The sequence below is a fragment of the Plasmodium yoelii genome (assembly GCF_900002385.2).
Source record: "Plasmodium yoelii strain 17X genome assembly, chromosome: 11".
In the NCBI taxonomy this organism is placed as follows: Eukaryota; Apicomplexa; class Aconoidasida; order Haemosporida; family Plasmodiidae; genus Plasmodium; species Plasmodium yoelii.
Window position 1 is genome coordinate 461717 of NC_036183.2, and position 21046 is coordinate 482762.

At 23.3% G+C, this 21046-nt stretch overlaps 5 protein-coding genes across 5 annotated transcripts; 4 read left to right on the forward strand and 1 right to left on the reverse strand.

The window, feature by feature from the left end:
* Positions 1-375: 375 nt before the first annotated feature.
* On the forward strand, positions 376-1401 carry PY17X_1109000 (uncharacterized protein; the record flags this gene model as incomplete). Its single annotated transcript, XM_718802.1, has 1 exon — positions 376-1401. One exon carries the CDS (start codon positions 376-378, stop codon positions 1399-1401), a length of 1026 nt encoding a protein of 341 aa, XP_723895.1.
* A 1264-nt stretch (positions 1402-2665) lies between these two features.
* Positions 2666-4640, forward strand: PY17X_1109100 (conserved protein, unknown function; the record flags this gene model as incomplete). The annotated part of the gene is made up of 4 exons (XM_022956451.1): positions 2666-2718; positions 3072-3264; positions 3537-3617; positions 3795-4640. The coding sequence occupies 4 exons, from the start codon at positions 2666-2668 to the stop codon at positions 4638-4640; spliced, it is 1173 nt and encodes a 390-aa protein (XP_022812357.1).
* A 458-nt stretch (positions 4641-5098) lies between these two features.
* PY17X_1109200 (guanidine nucleotide exchange factor, putative) lies at positions 5099-12175 on the reverse strand (the record flags this gene model as incomplete). Its single annotated transcript, XM_022956452.1, has 1 exon — positions 5099-12175. One exon carries the CDS (start codon positions 12173-12175, stop codon positions 5099-5101), a length of 7077 nt encoding a protein of 2358 aa, XP_022812358.1.
* Positions 12176-13686: 1511 nt separating this feature from the next.
* On the forward strand, positions 13687-14379 carry PY17X_1109300 (uncharacterized protein; the record flags this gene model as incomplete). Its single annotated transcript, XM_722800.1, has 1 exon — positions 13687-14379. The coding sequence occupies one exon, from the start codon at positions 13687-13689 to the stop codon at positions 14377-14379; it is 693 nt and encodes a 230-aa protein (XP_727893.1).
* Positions 14380-16126: 1747 nt separating this feature from the next.
* Positions 16127-20272, forward strand: PY17X_1109400 (RNA helicase; the record flags this gene model as incomplete). The annotated part of the gene is made up of 1 exon (XM_720580.1): positions 16127-20272. One exon carries the CDS (start codon positions 16127-16129, stop codon positions 20270-20272), a length of 4146 nt encoding a protein of 1381 aa, XP_725673.1.
* Positions 20273-21046: the final 774 nt, after the last annotated feature.

The window sequence follows — 21046 nt, forward strand, 5'->3', positions numbered from 1 at the left end:
ACTTGTGATATATAATTAAAACCATAGGCTTTTATTTTTATTAAATTATCTTAGGATAAATATATATAGAAAATATATATTCATCTGTTTTTTTTTTTTTATTTTTCACAATTTTATATTATTTTTTTTATAATTAAATTTTTAATTTTTAAACAACCTCAACATACCCCCCCCCGGAAGAATAACCAGATTAACAACAACACAGATATCAGAATATCACAAACATAATCCTCAATATTATCAGCTATTCAGATAAAAAAAAAACAAAAAAAAACATATAAATATATACATATATATTGTACATATTTGTACATATTTATATATAGCTATCAAACATCTTATTGTCTGCTTTCTAAAAATCGTTATCGTTACATAATGAAGGAAAATGACAAAAACGAATATGGGACCTTTCCAATAACTATAAATGAAAATTATGGAGATCAAATTGGCGATTTAAAATATAAAAATTTTTACAAGTCATTATATGAAAAGATTAAATTAGCACTTTTATTTATAACATGGTATACGTTAAATGTTTTTTACAATGTTGATAATAAAAAAATATTAAATATTACAAAATTACCATGGACAGCTAGTTGTGCTCAATTATTTATTGGCTGGATATTTATATCAGCATATTGGGGTACTGGATATAAAAAAATTCCCAAAATTTTTTCATATGAATTATTTTTAAAAAATATAATAATTCAGAGTATATGCCATAATATGGTTCATTTTGGAGCTGTTATCGCAATGTCATCCACATCAGTTTCATTTACGCATGTTGTTAAAGCATGTGAACCCGTATTTACAGCTATATTATCTATTGTATTATTAAAACATTATTTAAAATTTAGTAAATATGTATGCCTTATAATTATTGTTGGAGGTGTTATATGTGCTAGTGTTAAAGAAATACATTTTACTATGTTTGCTTTTGTTTGTGCACTAATATCAAATCTCGGATCTTCCTTAAGATCAATTTATGCAAAAAAAATGATGATAAATAAATCATCAATTGGAGATAATTTAACAGGATCAAATATTTATGCTTTTATAACAATTTTTTCTGCATTAATATCTTTACCAGTAGTTTTAATAGTTGAAGGAAAACAGGCTTATAAATTTATAACAGAATTTGAAACCACACAATCAAAACATACACTAAATGAAATATATATAAGATTAATTTTAAGTGGTGTGTGGTATTATTTAAATAATGAAGTGGCATTCATGTGTCTAGAAAGAGTTAATCAAATTACACATGCTGTTGCTAATTCATTAAAAAGAATTGTTATAATAGTTTCCTCAATTATTATATTCAAAACACAAATTACTTTTCTCGGAGCTGCAGGTTCAGCTGTTACAATTATCGGGGCATTCCTTTATTCTATTATTTAAAGTATTTTTCAGAAATAGTGCAAAATTAACAGAATTGTTAAAATATACACAGTTTCCGAAATTCATACACTTTTTATAATATTTTTTAAATAAAAAGTTTTATCATAAGTTTAAACCCCTTCCCCATCAAATCGTATAACTAATTTATCATATATTTCCAGAATGAAGAAATTATATGCTTTTTTTTTTTTTTTGTCAATAGATCCTTTATTGTATTTTTACAAATGTATAAAACTTCAGAGCGGATATAATTATACGCATTTAAAAAGCAATCAAAGGGAAATAAATAAATAAATAAATAAATAAATAAATATATATATATAGAAATATATATAAATATATTTCATGGGGAATATATATTTTTTTTTGAAAAAAACTACCACAACAATGCAATACATTCATTGTCTATATTTTTTTAATATGCAAATGCAAAAAACGAGAATAATAAAAAATATATGTACGAATATGTGTGAATATGTATAACCCATGCACGACTGCATAAGCACTTTAAAAAAAACAAAAAAAAAAAAACAAAAAAAAAACCAAAAAAAAACAGACATATGCATATATATTACATATAGATATCTCATTATACTTTGCATTTTTTAACGTTTTATAATTGCATTTTGTTGAAATTTTTAAAAGGTTATATTTGAAGTTTTCCTTTTTTTTTTTTAAGTCTATCATATGAATAATATGCACTAGTCATATATGTTTTACTATTGGCATATATATAAATATTTATTTCCTTTTTACATTTTATAAATTGTAAAATTATGTTATTGTTTTTTATTCTCAACTTTTTTTTTTTTTTTAAAAAAAAAGGAAAACTATAAATATATAAAAACACTTTATACGTATACTAAAATTTTAATAATATTTTTTTTCAAAAATTATTTTACAAACATTTTTTTTATCATTTTTGTATGTACATATGCAAATAATATTTGCACAATTATATGTACGTACATGTAGGACAAATAAAAAGTGGGATATCGAAAAAAAAAAAATATTTTATGCTTTTTTAATTTTCGCAAAGACATATTGATAAATACATGGTGAAAATATTCTCTTTTTCCTTATCCAAATAATATCATATAAATTATAATAATAGTAATAATTATTATTATTATATTCTACATATTATTACCATTATTTTTTTATGTCCATTTTATTTCCACATGAAAAATATGACATACTAAGCACACACAAATAAAGCATATACAATAAAAAAAATATATATATATTAAGTACGTCTTTAAATATGTATAGGGACAAATACCAGCCCAAAATATTGTCACTCTTGTTGAGCGCGGGGTAATTTAATATTATAATAACGGTAGCAGTATATGTAGTTATTATTGTGGTGATATTTTAGGCATTACTTTTTATTGATAATTGTAAATTTCGTAATAAATAAAAAAAGTTATGTAGAAAACATTGAACTAGTTAAAACAAGCATTAAAAAACAAACAAAAATATGTACCTTATAATAGCTTTAGTGCAAAAAAAATGTGCACACAGGTTGTATAACTCTTTTCACATTAACAAGTTAATAAAATTATGCAATTTTACCTAACTTGTTAATAAAAAATGAATAAAAAGTCATTAGCATAATATTTTTTTTCGGAATTTTTTTTTATAAAATATGTCTTTCCTTTTATAATCAGTTCTAAGCCCTTAGAAATATGGAAAATGAGAACAAAAAAAGGGTGTGTTAGAAAAGTTTTAGATGATTCAATAAAATTAAGTTCTATAGAAATAGTCTCTGAAAATACGTCTGACTCGTACATATACACAGCACCAGGAAAATATAATTCGCTAGCTATTAGTTTACCTATTTTGGTTTTAATTGTTAAAAATGTAATACTTATTTTTTCCCACTTTTTTGCAATTTCCCTTTATTTTTTCCCACTTTATTGCAATTTCCCTTTGTTTTTTTTCACTTTATTGCAATTTCCCTTTATGTTTTCCCACTTTTTTCAATTCCCCTTTATTTTTTCCATATAATATATGCTATGAAAAATTAGTTACATAATTATCGCAAATGTTATTACATGTTCATATGAAATATATGTATACGCATAAATATACCTGAACAAAATAATTTAAATTTTTAAAATTTTTCTGCTTAGATGAATAAATATTTCTCATTTAGAATAAGTATAATGGACAACAAAAGGTGTCGAAGAACTTTTCGAATTTCGAATTTTCAGGTAAAAAAAAATAAACTAGTGAACAACCAATATTAGACAATAATTATAATTAAAAATATATACACGTTATTATATTCAAATTAATATAATATGCACATGTACATATTATTTTTCAAATTATTGCATATCTTCTTTATTTAATTTATTAAAAAAAAAAAAAAAAAAAAAAAAACTTAGACTGTTACAAGAATTTCAAATAAATGGTGTACTATGCCTATGGTATTAAATGAAGGTTGGAATATTTTACAAATAAATTTAAGTGATTACACAGAAAAAGCATTCAAAACAAAATATGTAGAAACAATAGAATTACAAATTAATGCAAGTATAAGAATTCGATGTATATATTTTTGTGATAGAATTTATAAAAATGAAGAATTAAAAGATGAATTTAAAATATTTTCAAAAAAAAAAGAAAAAATTGTATATATTCCCCCTCAAAATTTAATCAAAACATTAAAAAAAAACACTATCAAAAATGCAGTCAAAGAAAAAATATCAAAAAAAGAAAACGAACAAGAATGTAAAGACGAAAATAATACATCAAAACCTGGGGAAATAAAAGACACGTCTTTAGATTCTACAAAAGAGGAAGCTTCAATTATTAATGTACCACAAACAATGGTGGAAATAAATTCAACTGAAAACAAAGATAAAGAAATCGAATCAAATTTTAAAAGAGAAGATGATCAAAATATTCAAACAAATTTAGAAAAAGAAAACAAAACTCATGATTATATGGATATGGCTGAAGGCTTAGAAAATTATACTGATAAAGTTGAAGAAATAGATATGATTATTAAAAATGATGAAGATGCCCATTCTTTATCAAAAATAATTGAACCATTAGATGATGAAGAAAATAATAGCACCATGGATCCAAACAAAACATTATTAGTAGAAGGGAATGATAATGAAGCAGATATTAATAACTTAACAGAAATTAAAAACATTGAAATGGATTTGAACAATGTCTTATACGAGGATACGAATTATGACACTTACAATAATGACGACAATTAGGGGGTCCATATAAGATGGAAAACATAACAAGCCAAGCAACAAGCCAAGCAACAAGCCAAGCAGCAAACCAAGCAGCAAACCAAACAGCAAGCCAAATAAAGTAGTCAAATCACCCCGATGTGGAAATTCCCTTTTCGCTTTTAAATTCAAAAGTATACATATTTTTTCTATATTTTACCATATGCATTTTTGTGGTCAAATAGACGCCACTTTTAAAGTCTTAATTAATACCAAAAAACAAACAAAAAAAATAAAATAACAGAAAATAAAAAAAACAAAAAAACAAAAACAAAAAAATACGTATATGCACACCATTCGCCGCTCCCAACCAATCACGATTATGCTCTACCAGTAAATAATTGGGGCATGGAAAAATGGTGAATTAAGCTAAAATTATTAACAAAAAAAATTAATAAATCGGAAAGAACGCTAACAAATTTGTTCACAGTATATTGTAATCAATATAAATCTGTGATAAGGTCATGTAAAAGGTGTACAAGGTTAAACCCATTTATTAAGCACAAATAGGTTTTATTATAGTTGAAAAGAGGATATGATAAAAATGGAGAACCGTTATACATAATATATATATCTGTACTTATAAAAGTATGATTGCTAATTGTGCTTCGGTTTTTATCTTTATTTAACACCAAATTTAATTTGATTACATTGTCTAAACATAATTGTATTTCAATAGTTAAATAATCCAATACCGGTTTTAATAATTTGTTAATATTTGTAATTAATGAATTATTTATTAACATTTTAATAGGATAACTACGTACAGTAGATATATCATATGGTGTGTTATTTGATTTGGCTAACTTTAAAATATTTTTTTCTTTTTTTAACTTAATAAAATATAAGTCTTTCTTAAAATTAATAGCATTTATTAATATTGGTTTTTCTATTAAAAGTTTTGAAACAAAAATAAGAGCATTTTTTAACATATTCATATTTTTTTTCATATTATATTTATAATTTAAAATTAATTGTTCAATTTCTTCTTGCTGTTCATATAATTTTTTTAAATAATTCATATGTTTTTTTTTTTTTAAAATATTTATAGCTAGCTGGATAGCTATATTTCTCCATTTGACTTTAAAAAAAGTATTTTTATCATAAGTATTTTGGATCATAGCTAAATATTCTTGATCATATTTTGATTTTTCAATTTTATCATATTTAAATTTTTTAATATATAAATTAGGAGGAAAATCTTCAAAAAAATCAACATATATCATTTCATCAGACACAAATATATCAATAACCTTTTTAATAAAATGTACCAAATTTATTTCATCTTGTTCATGTAATGAAACATAATATGTTTTAAGTTCCTTTAATTTTAATAATAAATTATTAGTATCATCACAATCTTCAAAAAGTGGACAATTTTTAAAACACTCTGATATAATATATATATTATCTTTTTTACAATTATAACTATGTATAAAAGAAAATATATATTCGTTATTTTCAATACATCCACTTTTTCGATATGCCATATATTGAGGCATTGGTATTTTTGTAAATTGGCATATACTTATATTTTGTTCTGTCAATAAAAATCGAATATCTATTTTAAAATTATATATTAATTTACATTTTATAAAAAATTCTATTTCAATTTCATCAAAGATTAATTTTTTTTTTTTTTTTTTTCCACTATGGTTACTATTTATATCCTTAAGATATTTTATTTCATTTTTCGTATTTGTATGTTGATTAGAATTATTTGTATTATTGTTTATTTCGATGATTCGTTTATTTCCCTTTTCTATTATATTGTCTTTGTCTTTCCCCTTTTTTTGTTTTTTTATAAGATTATATAATAAGCTTTTTTTTTCTTTTATTTTGTTTGTTAATGGTGCATTACTTTTAATTGGGTCGGATAACAAATTTTCACACTCTTTTTCTACACGAACACTATCTCTTTTTTCACACTCGTTTTCTACACGAACACTATCTCTTTTTTCACATTCTTTTTCTACACGAATACTATCTCTTTTTTCACATTCTTTTTCTATATGAACATTATCGCTTTTCTCACTATTCAATACATTTTCCATATTATCCATTTCAATGGGCCTACATGTTTTTAGCCCATTAGCTAATATATTATCTGTCTTATATTTGTAAAATAAATTAATAATTTTAATAACTGGGTCGTCAAAAGATAATGCTATATAATTTTGGAAACGGAAAAATAAATTAAAAATATGACATAATTGGAATAACTTTAGCTGAACATAATATGGTTTCGTATCCAAATGGTAATGAAATATATCAATATATAAATTAGCATATATATCACATTTAGTATTTTGTATAAAATTATTTAAAATGTGTGTAAAAGAATTAAATGTGTTTTCAAATATATATTTTACAGAAATAAAACTATTTTTTAAATTATAACTATTTAAAGATTCAAATTTATTTAAATATAAAATTTGTATAAATTCACATATTCGATCACATGTTTTTACAATGTGTGTAGGAATAGAAGGGTAATAATATTTTTCTGATATTTTTTTAATATTATTTAATATTGGTAATATAATTGCCATAAGAGTTAAATTAAAAAAAGGTAGATATACAACCATATTGTCATTTACAAAATAAATTTTATTTTTTTGTTTATTATTTTCTTCTTTATTTATATTTTTCTCATATATACAAAAATATTTAAATAAATATTTTATAATAATTTTAAATATTTCTGGAAAATCAATCTTTTCAAATATTTTACATAATTCTTTAAATACATGTACAAGATCTATTTCCACAAGAATATTTTTTTCATCTAATTTTATTTCATTTTCATCTTCTTCAGATACATATTGTCTTTTCTCTGTTTTAAAATTATTTTTTACATTTTGTTCAATCATAAGATTGTTATTCATTATTGGTTTCATATTATTAACAAAATTGTAATTATACATTTTTTTGTTATTTTCATCATTATTTTTTCCTTTTATAAATTGTATAAATTTTTTGTTTTTTTCTTCATCCTCTATTTCAACAAACGTTTTAATAGAATTTCGTGGCTCATTCTCTATTTTATTATTTTCATTTTTTAATTCTGTATGTTCTTCAATTTTGTTTTCCATATTTATTATGACATTATTATGAATGTAATTTGGGTTCTCTATATTTATATCACTTTGGTTATATGCATCTAAATGGTCAGAATTTATTTCATTAGATTCTATTTTGGGAGTACCTAGAAAAGAAACCTTTGTCAATTCATGGTTGTGTAACTTGTTTGAAGGATTTCTTTTCCTAGACATAACATCTAGTAATCTGACAAAAGAATTTTTATTGTTCATATTTGCTATAGAATTTGAAAATTTGGATAAAACCTCATTTTTCATAAATAACATTCTAATTAATATAAAAAAAATCGAAGTTTCTACTTTATATAATGATTCAATATGTAAACAATTTTTCATTTCTTCAATTCCAAGTTTTATTAAAAAAATTGTAAAAATATTAAGTATTCTTTTATTTCTTAAATCATAATATAAATCAAATATAAATGAACATAAAATGTTTGTACTATTTTTATAAAACTTATGTTTTTTTTTTATATCTGAAACTGTATATATTTTTGTTCTCTCATCGAATGTGTCATAATCATATCCATGTTTTAATGTGTTTAAATTATAATTAGTTTTTACTGAATTATCAAAATTTGTCTTATCCTTACACTTTTCAAATACGATTTTTTTCAAATTTTTAATATTTTTATAATTATGTATAAGACACATAATAATTAAATATAATGGTTGCTGCTGTAATATATAAATAAATTTTTCTACATGTTTTCTATTCATATCAAAAATGTGTGTATTATTTGTGTACATAATATTTGGTAATGTTTCATTCATATAAGATATATGAGATAAAATATAATTTTGTAAATTAATATATAAATCATTATATTTTTTTTCACATTTTTTTAAATTTAATAAAAATTTCACATGTTTAGTATATAAATATATTAAATCCTTTTCATAATTTTTTATATAATTTAAACTATTATTATATTCTTCACTTTTTAATAATATTTGTATATATTCCCAATTTATTATATTTTCTAAATTTTGAACTTGAAATATAAATCGTTCAATTTGTTCCTCATAATAATTATTATATATTAAATAATTCATGAAACGCTCTTTATTTCTTATTTGTTTTTTTACCATATTTATTTCATTCCAGTTTGTATGAATATTATATTTTTGTGAAAAAATATATTCATTGTTTATAATTCTTTCTCCATTCTCATTTTCTCCACTTTCATTTTCTCCATTTTCATTCTCTCCACTTTCATAGCCAACCCATGTTTTTATAATATTTATCGGATTTTTAATATATACTACATTTTTTAGTCCTATACCTAAATGTCCATTTTTTGAATATCCCCATCCATATATATCATTATTAGCTAGCTGAGCAAAACTTACATTTTTAAAGGAATAAATTTTTTCCACATTATGTTTTAAAAAATAAGGAACTAAAACTGGTGTTTCTATATATGTCTCTTTTTTATTATTATTCAAAATTTGAAAATAACTATTATCACCTAATCCAAATATTTTATTATCATATGTTAAAAAAAGAATATGTTGATATTTTCCAACCATTGTTTTTATATTACTTATTTTATTATATAATGTAAATTTTTTATGAAATATATTATTTTTTATAAACTCTCCACATATATATATAAAACCATCAATTCCTAATATTATACTATATGTAGATCCAGCTAATATATCTTTTATATATATATCTTCATTTAGTTTAACATGTTTAGGATAACTTAAAATCGAAATTTGTTCACTAATTTTATTTTCTACATTTTCATCATTGTTTTTATTTTGTATTTCATTTGATATACCTAAACGTCCATTATTTGTATTACCACATACATATAATTCATTATTTTCAGTTAAAAATAAACTATGGCTAGTTCCTAAAGAACATTTATATATTTTTTTTATTAAATTAATTTTTCTTGGTAATAATATAAACCCTTGTATATATTCATTACCTAACCCAACTTTACCACTTTCGGCATTACCCCATATATATAAATCACCACATTCAATATTTTCTTCATTTTCATTATTAGAATAAAAATTATTATTAACAATACATGCACTATGATCATATCCTGCATATATCTTAATAACATTACTTAATGATTTTACATGTACAGGTTCATAAAAATCTGTTGTAATACCAACTCCTAATTGACTTTTATTATTTTTACCCCATCCATATACATATCCTAAATCGTTTAAAGCTAATACATAATCATTTCCACAAACTATTTTAGTTATTTTATTTACACATATATTTATATTTATAGGAATCAAATATTTTTTATTTAAATTATATTCACCTGTTCCCAATTCTCCATTTTTATTCAACCCTGACCCATACACTTTCCCATTTTCTATTAAAAATATACTAAAATAATCATTACCATCTATAATTTTTACTTTAGATTTTATTTTCAATCCAGTATTATCAATTTCGCCAAATAAAGGTCCTACACATTCATTATCTTTATTTTGGAATATTTTTTTTGCTATAATTATTTCATTTGTAACTGTTTTATTTAAATTGTAAAAATCCGTAATTACATCTTTTATATATATTTTTCCTCTTAATTCTTTTATATATATTATTTTGATATTTTTATCTTTTTTATAAAAAGTGTTAATATATATGTTATTATTTTTTGTTTTTTTTTCATTTAATTTGTGTATATAACTATTGTATGAATTTTCCAAATTATCAACATGTTTATAAACATCATTTTCAAATTTATTGTTTTTTTTTCTTTCCTCAATAATATGATCAATCACATTATCATCTGATTCTGAACCAGTATCAATATTATCTAATATGATTTCATTACTATTTATATTTTTATAATAGTTATTCCCAAACATTATTAAATCTCCAACTAATGTTATACCAAATAGTAAATAAATAGATGCATATACATAAATACATTTATAGTTTGTATTTATTAACTTGGGCGTTTTACAAATGTAAATATTATTATTACCATTTTTTGAAATATAAAATGTTCCCCATATATAAACATCACCATTAACATTTAAAGCTATTGAATTAAAACATGATGAACTAACCATAAATATTTTTTTATCAAAATTGAAAAATTCGACTTTTTGTGGATATAATAAATCACTATCATTACCATGTCCCAACTTATAAAATTTTCCACTACCCCATGTATAAACATTATAATCTGTGTCTACACAACTAGAATGTGATACTCCTGCACATACAAATATTATTTTTTTTTTATTTTTTAATTTATTAATTATTTGTGGTGTATTATAATTTTTTATATTTCCTAATCCTAACCGTCCATTACCCCCAAAACCCCAACTATATACATTTCCATCTATTGTGCATGCTAAACTATGTTTGCTTCCAGCAGAACAATGAATAACACTATTTTTTAAATAACCATAATTATTATCTTTTGAATTATTATAAAATTTATATTGATATGGATTATCATCATTTTTCTTTTTTATCGAACATTTTTCTAAATATATTCGAGTTGGCTCATAAACATTTGTATATGTTCCATTTCCAACACATCCAAAGCTATTTGATCCCCATCCATATAAAATACCATTTATTGAAATTGCTAATGTATGCATATCTCCACATGAAATATATTTTATTTTTGTATATTCAGGGAATCGTATTTTTATAGGAAATGGCGTAAACCAATCAGCTTTTTCGTCTTTTATTTTATCATCTCTATCCATCTCTTCATTTTTATTCATAAGACTTGTTGAATTACTACTCTGTGAACTTTTGCTTAACTCACTATGAACACCCTCTTGCTTATTTTCACAATCTTCACTTTTATCATCACTTTTATCATCACTTTTATCATCACTTTTATCATCACTTGAAATTCGATCATAATCGAAACTCATCAAACTGCTAAGAGACGATTCTACTCCTGCGCTAACTCCAAAAGCGGTGAGAAGATTTCTGTCAACATTTTTTCCAAATTTTTTTTCAAAATTTTTTTCGCCATTTTTTTCGCCATTTTTTCCTTTTTTCCCTTCATTTTTCTGACCGATTTCCGATTTTGAATCATCGATAATTTTCCTATGCTTGTTATAACCTAATAAACCATTGTTGCCTTTTCCAAATGAATAAACAAAGCATCCTTCATCATTTAAATTCTCTTTAACTAAAACATATGTTGAATAATTTGTACAACAAACTGAACAAGCTATAAAATTTTCAAAAAAATTAACAATAGTTGGTTTTTCACAATATCGTATATTTATACCAACTCCTAACTGATTGCTACTATTCCCACCCCAACAATAGACACTTGGCTTTTTCTTTGAATATGCAATACATGCATAATGATCTAATCCCGTACTTATTTTTGGATATAAGCTAAATATATATTTATTGACTTCATTAATATCTTCTTCATTTTTATAGTCCATTATATAAGGTTTTATTTTTCATGCAAAAAAAAAAAAAATTTTTAATTATGTTTTGTCTTTCATTTATTTTCCTTATTTATTTTTTATTCCTTTACTCATTTTGATAATTCACTGTTTGATTGGTGTCTTTTGACATGTGTGTGTTTTCTTTTTACCCTTTTAATTTTATTATTTTTTTTTTTAATATTTTTTTTTCTCCCTTTCAATACAACTTTGTATCTTAATTAAATTCAATCATATAAAATATTATTTGGGTGAAGAGAAAATGTCAATATTATTTTGGTGAAGAGAAAATGTCAATATTATTTTGGTGAAGAGAAAATGTCAATATTATTTTGGTGAAGAGAAAATGTCAATATTATTTTGGTGAAGAGAAAATGTCAATATTATTTTGGTGAAGAGAAAATGTCAATATTATTTTGGTGAAGAGAAAATGTCAATATTATTTTGGTGAAGAGAAAATGTCAATATTATTTTGGTGAAGAGAAAATGTCAATATTATTTTGTATATATATTATTAATAAAATTATAAATGTATATAACAAAATAGTGGTATAAAAATAATTTAAAGGCCAGACATTTATATCGCCCATATAATCAAAATATCTATTCTTGGTATCCTAATACTGACATATACAATTGTATAAACATATGACCAAAAAAATATGCACAATTGGACATGTTATATATTCATCTTGAGGTTATTTATTAAAAAAATATCCATACTAAAAAAATATCCATACTAAAAAAATATCCATACTAAAAAAATATCCATACTAAAAAAATATCCATATTAAAAAAATATCCATACTAAAAAAAGGTATATTTTCAATGGTATACTTATACAAAATTAGTTATTTTTTTGTGTATGCATTTTGTTGCAAATAATAAAAAGGCGATATATAACAAATTTAAATAGATTATTAACATAATATAACATGTACAAATTTTGAATATATATAAAATTTGTGGAGATAGAAAATGTGGTCATGCTTAATATGATTGGGTTTGAACTAATCATTTTATAATACTGTATATAAATATGAGGTTATTTTATATAAAATATAAAAGTCCATTTACATGACTTTATGGAAAAATTATGTTAATAAAAAAGTGAATGTGACTAAAAAGATAAAATTATTCTTCATTTGTCTGGTCTTTTCTTCTCTTTTTCGTTCATTCATCCTGTTTTTTTTTCTTTTTTATAGCTATATTTTTCCAGTCAAAAAAAAAAAATAAATTTCCATTTTTATATGAACAATAATAAATATATATGCACAATTAAGGTTATTTTTATTTATTTTTTTTTCAAAAATAATCAAATGTTTTATCATTTTTTGTTTAAATAAAACATTATTTTCGTTTTTCCATTTATCCACCATTTAAATTTGCATATGTATATCATATTTATTTTTTTTGGCCATTATAAATTATCTACTTTTCCAATGTTAAACTAATTATAAAATATATACAGCTCACCATTGAAAAAATATGACTAATAAGAAAAAAAAATGCCTAGCAAGGTAGGAAGAGTTAGGATGCCTGCTAATAACAGGCTGCCCGTTTCAGCTTCATTAAAAACATCAGAAATTTGGAAAAAATCTGTTGGTTATGATCCATATGCTTCAGTAGAAGAATTAAATAGCAAAAAGGAAACGAAAAATGAAGAAATAAATGAAAAGGCACAACATTTATTTAATATTGCAAGGGTAACTGGTAATATATCCACCACAATTCCAGGGGCATGTACACGCTGTAATCATGTCGGTCATTTATCTTATCAATGCAGAAATTTTATAAACTTAGATGAATATGATATTAGAAATGACATGAAAGGAGATGAAGAAAATGAATTAAAAGAAAGAAAAAACCTAGGTCTCATAAGTAGTACAGATGATGATAGCAGTAGTGATAGCGAAAGTGATAATAGCGATAGGGACGCAAAAAAAAGCAAAGAGAAAAGACGGAAACGAAAACATAAAGATCATAAACATAGGAAGGACAGACATAAAAAACATCACAAGCATAGAAATCGTGATGATAAAAAATGTGATGATAAAAAATGTGATAATAAAAAATGTGATGATAAATTAATTAACAAAAAGAAAGAAAAGCACAAAAGCCATCATTATGATGAAAAAAAAGATAGAAAGAGCAAATACAGAGAAAGCGATAAGAAACATAAAAAATCAAAAGAAAGATAAATAACGACTGAGGATGTATACATATTTTACAATGTATGAAAAACAAAACAAAAATCTTTTAAAAACCATCCAAATAATGAAAAAATATTTTAGTATATATACATAACACACCTGAATTTGAATTATCTCAAATATAAATATCCCAATTTATTTAGTTAAAAAAGAATTATATAAAATGTAAATAAAAATTAAAAAAATCTGCTTAAGTCTTTAAGATATTTCATTTTTTGCCTATTTTATTTATGTTGTATTATTATTTGTTTTTTACCTCTTTATTTCGTTGATCTATATTGATTGATAATATATCATGATTAAAATATGACATATTTGCATGATTTATTTATCCCATTTTTTTGTGAATTGTTTATATTTTCAATGTTATATAATAATTATTATAATTACTTTATTATCTTATACCTTTGTTTTTAACTTTAAAAATGAAAAACAAACTATTAATTTTGTTAATAAAAATACAATTAACATATTGAATAAAAACAAGTTATCAAGGTCATTCTCTAATTTGTTCGTTATTTTGTTTAATTTTTAGATTAAAAAATAGACAAAATTAATTCCAATTTTTATACACAATTTTTGCTAAAATATAATACTAAGGAAACAACAGTTTTTATAGTACATAATGTTAATTTTTTTTATATTAACCTTGTTATTGCTTTGCACACATAATGTGCCCTCTTTTTTACATTGCCTGGTCAGGTAAAAAGCTTAAAATAGCTAAAAAAAGCTAGAAAAAAAAGCAAAAAAAAAAAACACACACACATGCAACATAATATAACGATATTATAAACGGACATGCCAAAAAAGGATGTTTGTGCCACTGTTCTATCCCCACCAAAATAAATAAATAAATATATATTTGCTTATTTATTCGTGTGGCCAAAAAGAACAGAATGGGATCCTACAAATTTGGTGACACTTTTGGAGAAATAACCTTAAGGTAGTAAAGTATATATAATTTAAAAGGGAACAAACATAATTTTTTTCATTCTTTCATTAAAAATTTTGGAGAGAAAATAATATATATATATACATATACATACATACATAGTAATAACAAATTAGTAGTAAAACTTGTATGAACAATAGTAGAAAGAATAATATAATGATAATAGTGACAGTGTAGCAATAAAATATATAAAATGATTAAAAAATTTTGTAATAATTTCTTTAATTTTTCGAAATTGAAAGAATGCCATAAAAATATACTTACGGGATTTATGTAATCCTAATATATATAAATATATACATAATATATTTTTTTATATCATGAATAAAATACATAAAAATAATTTTAAACCCTGAAAATATAATAAAATGTGTGGAACATAAACAACAAAATATATTTAATCTATCTTTTTCCTTTATTATGTTAAAATATTTAATTTGTTTTTATAAAAATTGACAAAATTGTAAGATTTCATGCTTAAATGATATAAACAAAGTTATATATATAAAAACCGTATTAATATATTATATAATGATACGTAACATATTTTAAAAATACTGCATATATATAATATAATCATATTATATACATGTTCTGAGATTATAAAACTTAAAAAAAAAATTCATATTAAAATGGGAATCCCAAAATAGTGATATTTTTATTTTTTATACATTTTTTGAGCTTACTTTTTTATATTTTTTAACTTTCTTTTATTTTCATTTTGTTTTGTTTTTTTTTATATTATAGAGGTAATGCAAACGGCTCATTACCCCGCCTAAAAGAATGAGTAGCGATTCTGAAAACTATTATTATAAGATAAACAATGATAATAATAGTAGAAAAAAAAGAAAAGAAATCGAAGAAGATCGATTAAAAAAAAGTAAGAGGCACTATGACGAAACAGATAATAGAAAGGACAATGATTATAATAAGGAAAAACACAGAGGAGAGAAAATAAAAGATTACGAAAAAGAAATATATAATCGTCATAAAAAAAATAAATACAATAGTTATGAAGAAAGAGAAAGGAAAAATTATTATGATAGACGAAGTATTGAATCATACAAAAGTAGTCATGTAAAAAATTATGAAAAAAAAAAATATGATGAAAAAGACAAATATGAGTCGAAAAAAAGTGAAAGGGAAAAAAAACGTCATAAAAAAGAAGAAGATGAAAGTGATGAATATGAACGATACGAAGAACTGAAATATAATAAAAGAAAAAGTGATGAAAAAATTAAAAAAAAAGAAAAAAAAAAAGAAAAAAAAAAAGAAAAAAATTATCATTACACATCTAGTAGTGATGAAAGTTATAGAAAAACAGAAAAATGTCGTGATAAAAAAAAAAACTATGGAAGAAGCGGAAGTAATATAATGGATAATGATAGCGATAAAAATATTGAAGGTAAGCCTTCAAATGAAAATAAGGCAAAAGAGAAACTAAACAAAAATAAAGAGATGGAAAAAAAATGTGAACAGAAAAGTGCAGAAAGTGAACAAGAAATGAAGAGCGAAATGAAGAGCGAAATGAAGAGCGAAGTTAAGGACGAAGTTAAGGGCGACGTTAAGAGCGAAGTCAAGGACGAAATTAAGAGCGAAGTCAAGGACAAAATGAAGAACGAAGTTAAGGACGAAGTTAAGAGCGCCGCGAAACCGGTAGCCGAGACGAAAAGTCTGAGCAGATTAGAAAGGTTAAAATTATTTGCCCAAAAACTAAAATGGGGAAGTAGTGGAAATGTAAAAAAAGGGACAAAATTTACACTTAATGCTCCAAAAATAAAAGGAGTGAATAAACAGGTAAACTTAGATATATTCATGGAGAATGATATCGAAGAAGAGGAGGAAAAGGATGAAAAGGATGAAAAAGAAAAAAACTTAGTAGATGCATACATTGAAAAGGAAGCCGAAATGACAAACGATGTGTTGAAAGACATAAAGGAAGAGATAGAAGAAAATGTAGATGATCCACTGGAAATATTTATGAAAAATATAGAAAAAGAAAACTTAGAAAATCAAGAAATATATACAAATAAGACAATAACTCTTGATGAAATTTATAGCTATGATATGAACAAACATAAATATGAAGATACAATTTATGTACAGGCTGAAAACGAAGAAATAAAAGAAGGGAACATGAATAAAGAAAAGGAAAACGAAACAAAGAACACAAGTTCTCAAATTAATAAATTTAAATTAGAAAATAATAAAGAAGGAAACGAAGAGGATGGTGAAATGGATGACAATGTGAATGAAAATGAGGAGGAAGATTTTTACAAAATTTTTATTGAAACACTCAAAAAAAAAACAGAAGAAGATAAAAAAAAAAAAGAAGAAGAAGAAGAAAAGGAAAGAATAAAAAATGAAGAAAAAGAACAAAATGAATTGGATGATTCTTCTATAAATTTAAGTGAAGATAGTGAATATAATTGCGAAACAAATACTTTAAAAAAAAAAATTAACAAAAAATTTCTACAAGTAAATCATGATGAAATCGATTATTTACCTATTAAGAAAAATGTTTATGTACAAGTTAGTGAAATTACAAATATGTCAGAAAAAGATGTTGAAATGTTTAGAAAAAATAATGGGAATATAGTTGTAAGAGGAAAAAATTGTCCCCGACCTATTCAATATTTTTATCAATGTGGATTACCTGGAAAAATTTTAAATATATTAGAAAAAAAAAATTTTAAAAAAATGTTTAGTATACAGATGCAAGCAATACCTGCATTAATGTGTGGTCGAGATATAATTGCAATAGCAGAAACTGGAAGTGGAAAAACTATATCTTATCTATTTCCATTAATTAGGCATGTGTTACATCAAGACAAATTAAGAAACAATGATGGACCCATTGGAATTATACTTACCCCTACTAGGGAATTAAGTATTCAAGTTAAAAATGAGGCAAATATATATTGTAAGGCTGTTGATTTAAAAATATTAGCAGTTTATGGTGGGTCCAATATTGGTGCACAATTAAATGTATTAAAAAGAGGTGTCGAGATAATTGTCGGAACTCCTGGAAGAATAATTGATATATTAACAATAAGTAATAGTAAAGTTACAAATTTAAATAGAGCATCTTTTATAGTTTTAGATGAAGCAGATAGATTGTTAGATCTCGGATTTGAATCACAAATACATAGTATTTTAAATAATTGTAGAAAAGATAAACAAACTGCTATGATATCTGCAACATTTCCTAATTATATTCAAAATTTAGCAAAAAAATTATTATATAAACCTATAGAAATAATAGTAGGAGAAAAAGGAAAAACAAATAATAATATATATCAATTTGTTGAAGTTTTAGAAGAAAAAAAAAAATTATTTCGTTTACTGAAATTATTAGGAGAGTGGATTAAATATGGACTTATTTTAATATTTGTTAATAAACAGTTGGAAGCCGATTTATTATATCTAGAATTATTTAAATATGAATATAAAACATTAGTGTTACATGGTGGGCAAGATCAATCAGATCGAGAGCATACATTAAAAAGCTTTAAAGATGAACAAAATAAAATATTAATTGCAACATCTGTTATGGCTCGAGGAATTGATATTAAAAATATTATTTTAGTAATTAACTATGAATGTCCAGATCATATTGAAGATTATATACATAAAATTGGAAGAACTGGTAGATCGAATAACATAGGATATGCATATACTTTCATTACCCCAAATGAACACACAAAAGCTTATGATATATATAATTTAATTAAAAATAATATATATTATATAAACAAGACGATAGATATTCCCATTGAATTAGAACAAATGGTTAATGAATATGTGAATAGTAAAATAGCAGAAAAAGATAGAAATAAAATCAATACATCTAATGGTGGTTCAAATTCTACTATTGTTAATTCGATATCTTACCATGTGGGTGATAAGAAAAAGGGATATAAAGGAAAAGGGTTCAAATTTACACCCAATGAAAAATCAAGAATGCAAATGGATAAAGATTTAGCAAAAAAAGAACTCGGGTTGATAGAAGAGAAAAATGAAGATGAGGATAAAGAAGGAGGATATACATCAGATATGGAAAATGAAGGAAAAATAAATTCGAATATAATTAATAAAACAGAGAATGTTGGCCAAACCCACGAAGGAAAGAAAATGAAAAATGTACCAGGAATAACTAAAGCACAAAAAAATAATGAAACAATAAATATATCACCACAAACAAATCTTAAACAAATCGAATTAGAAATTCAAAAAATAAAAATGGATGATACTATGAATTTATCACTAAAAGCAAAAAAAATAAATGAACTAATGAAAGCTCATAATTTTATTGAATTACAACAAAGTAGTTATAAAACAGTGGATAGTTCAAATGATGAAGAAATTGATAAAATGGCAGAAATGGAAAGTTTAAAATTAACTGAGCATATTAAAGATCCAAAAGAAAAACAATTAATGTTCCAAAAAACGAAAGAAGATATTAAAAAAAAACTAATAAATAGTAAAGCTCAGATTGAATCAAGAAATGAAAGTATACAAAGGAATATGCTTTTAAATGTTATAAGAACAAAAAATATGAAAAAATATTCTCCATTTTTACCTCATACATATGTAACTGAGGACAATACTATTTTAGAAGAATTTTATATTAATGATTATCCTCAGCATGTGCGTTTAAAAATATCTAATCGAGATGTCTTGGCACGGATACAGGATATGTCTGGAGCTATGTGTCAAATTAAAGGACAATATTCTAACCCTTCACAACCAAATAAAACTAACTTTATATTGGACCACAAATTGTTACATATTGAAATTACTGCCCCTACTTATAATCAGGTACAAATTGCTCGAACAGAATTAACTTCCCTTCTTAACATGTTCATGCAAAAATGCAACCTAAAAAATCAAAAGCCAAGTGCAGGGGGATATGCCACATTTCGGTGAAAACAATTTATCCGTGCCTGAAAATTTATGCGTTTGCTGCGTATGTAGATGTCGTACGCTTTGAACACGACTCGCCACCTCTTGTGACGGAATTAGTGCCTATTTTAAGTGGCGTCATTTTGTAAATTCCCATTTTTAGTTCTTATATATGCATATACATATACATATATATATATATATATATATATATATATATATATATTTATTTATTTATTTATTTATTACCCGTTTTGGGTTCATTTGTTCTACACCTTTTTACAACCAATTAAAAAAACTGAACTTTTTGTTTTTAATTCATATGATTGACTTTCTAATATGCGTGGATATTTCCGTAAGCTCGATTCGCAAACAGGAAAGAAATATTTCACTTGAAATAAAAGCGTTATATGTGCTCTTATAGCACAATTTGACAAAATTGTTTAGAAAAATATTCAATTATGGTTATTCATTTTTAAATTAAAATGGTATAAAGCAGTGAAAATGTAAAGAAATGAAGAAATTTATAATAAAACAAAAAAAAACAGCAAAATGCGCACGCATTGGATGAATTTTTCTTTTACATGAAAATAGAATAAGAACAAAAACAAATTGAAACGCATGAGCAAGGTAATATGCAATTTTGCATGAACAATGCATAAATATATTAACTAGAAATTAATTTTTTTTTATAATTATTAAAAAAAAATGTACATATGTCAAATATATATACACATATATCACCATACTTTTGTTATTTCATCCCAATTTTTATGAATTTCATTTTTATTCATGTGT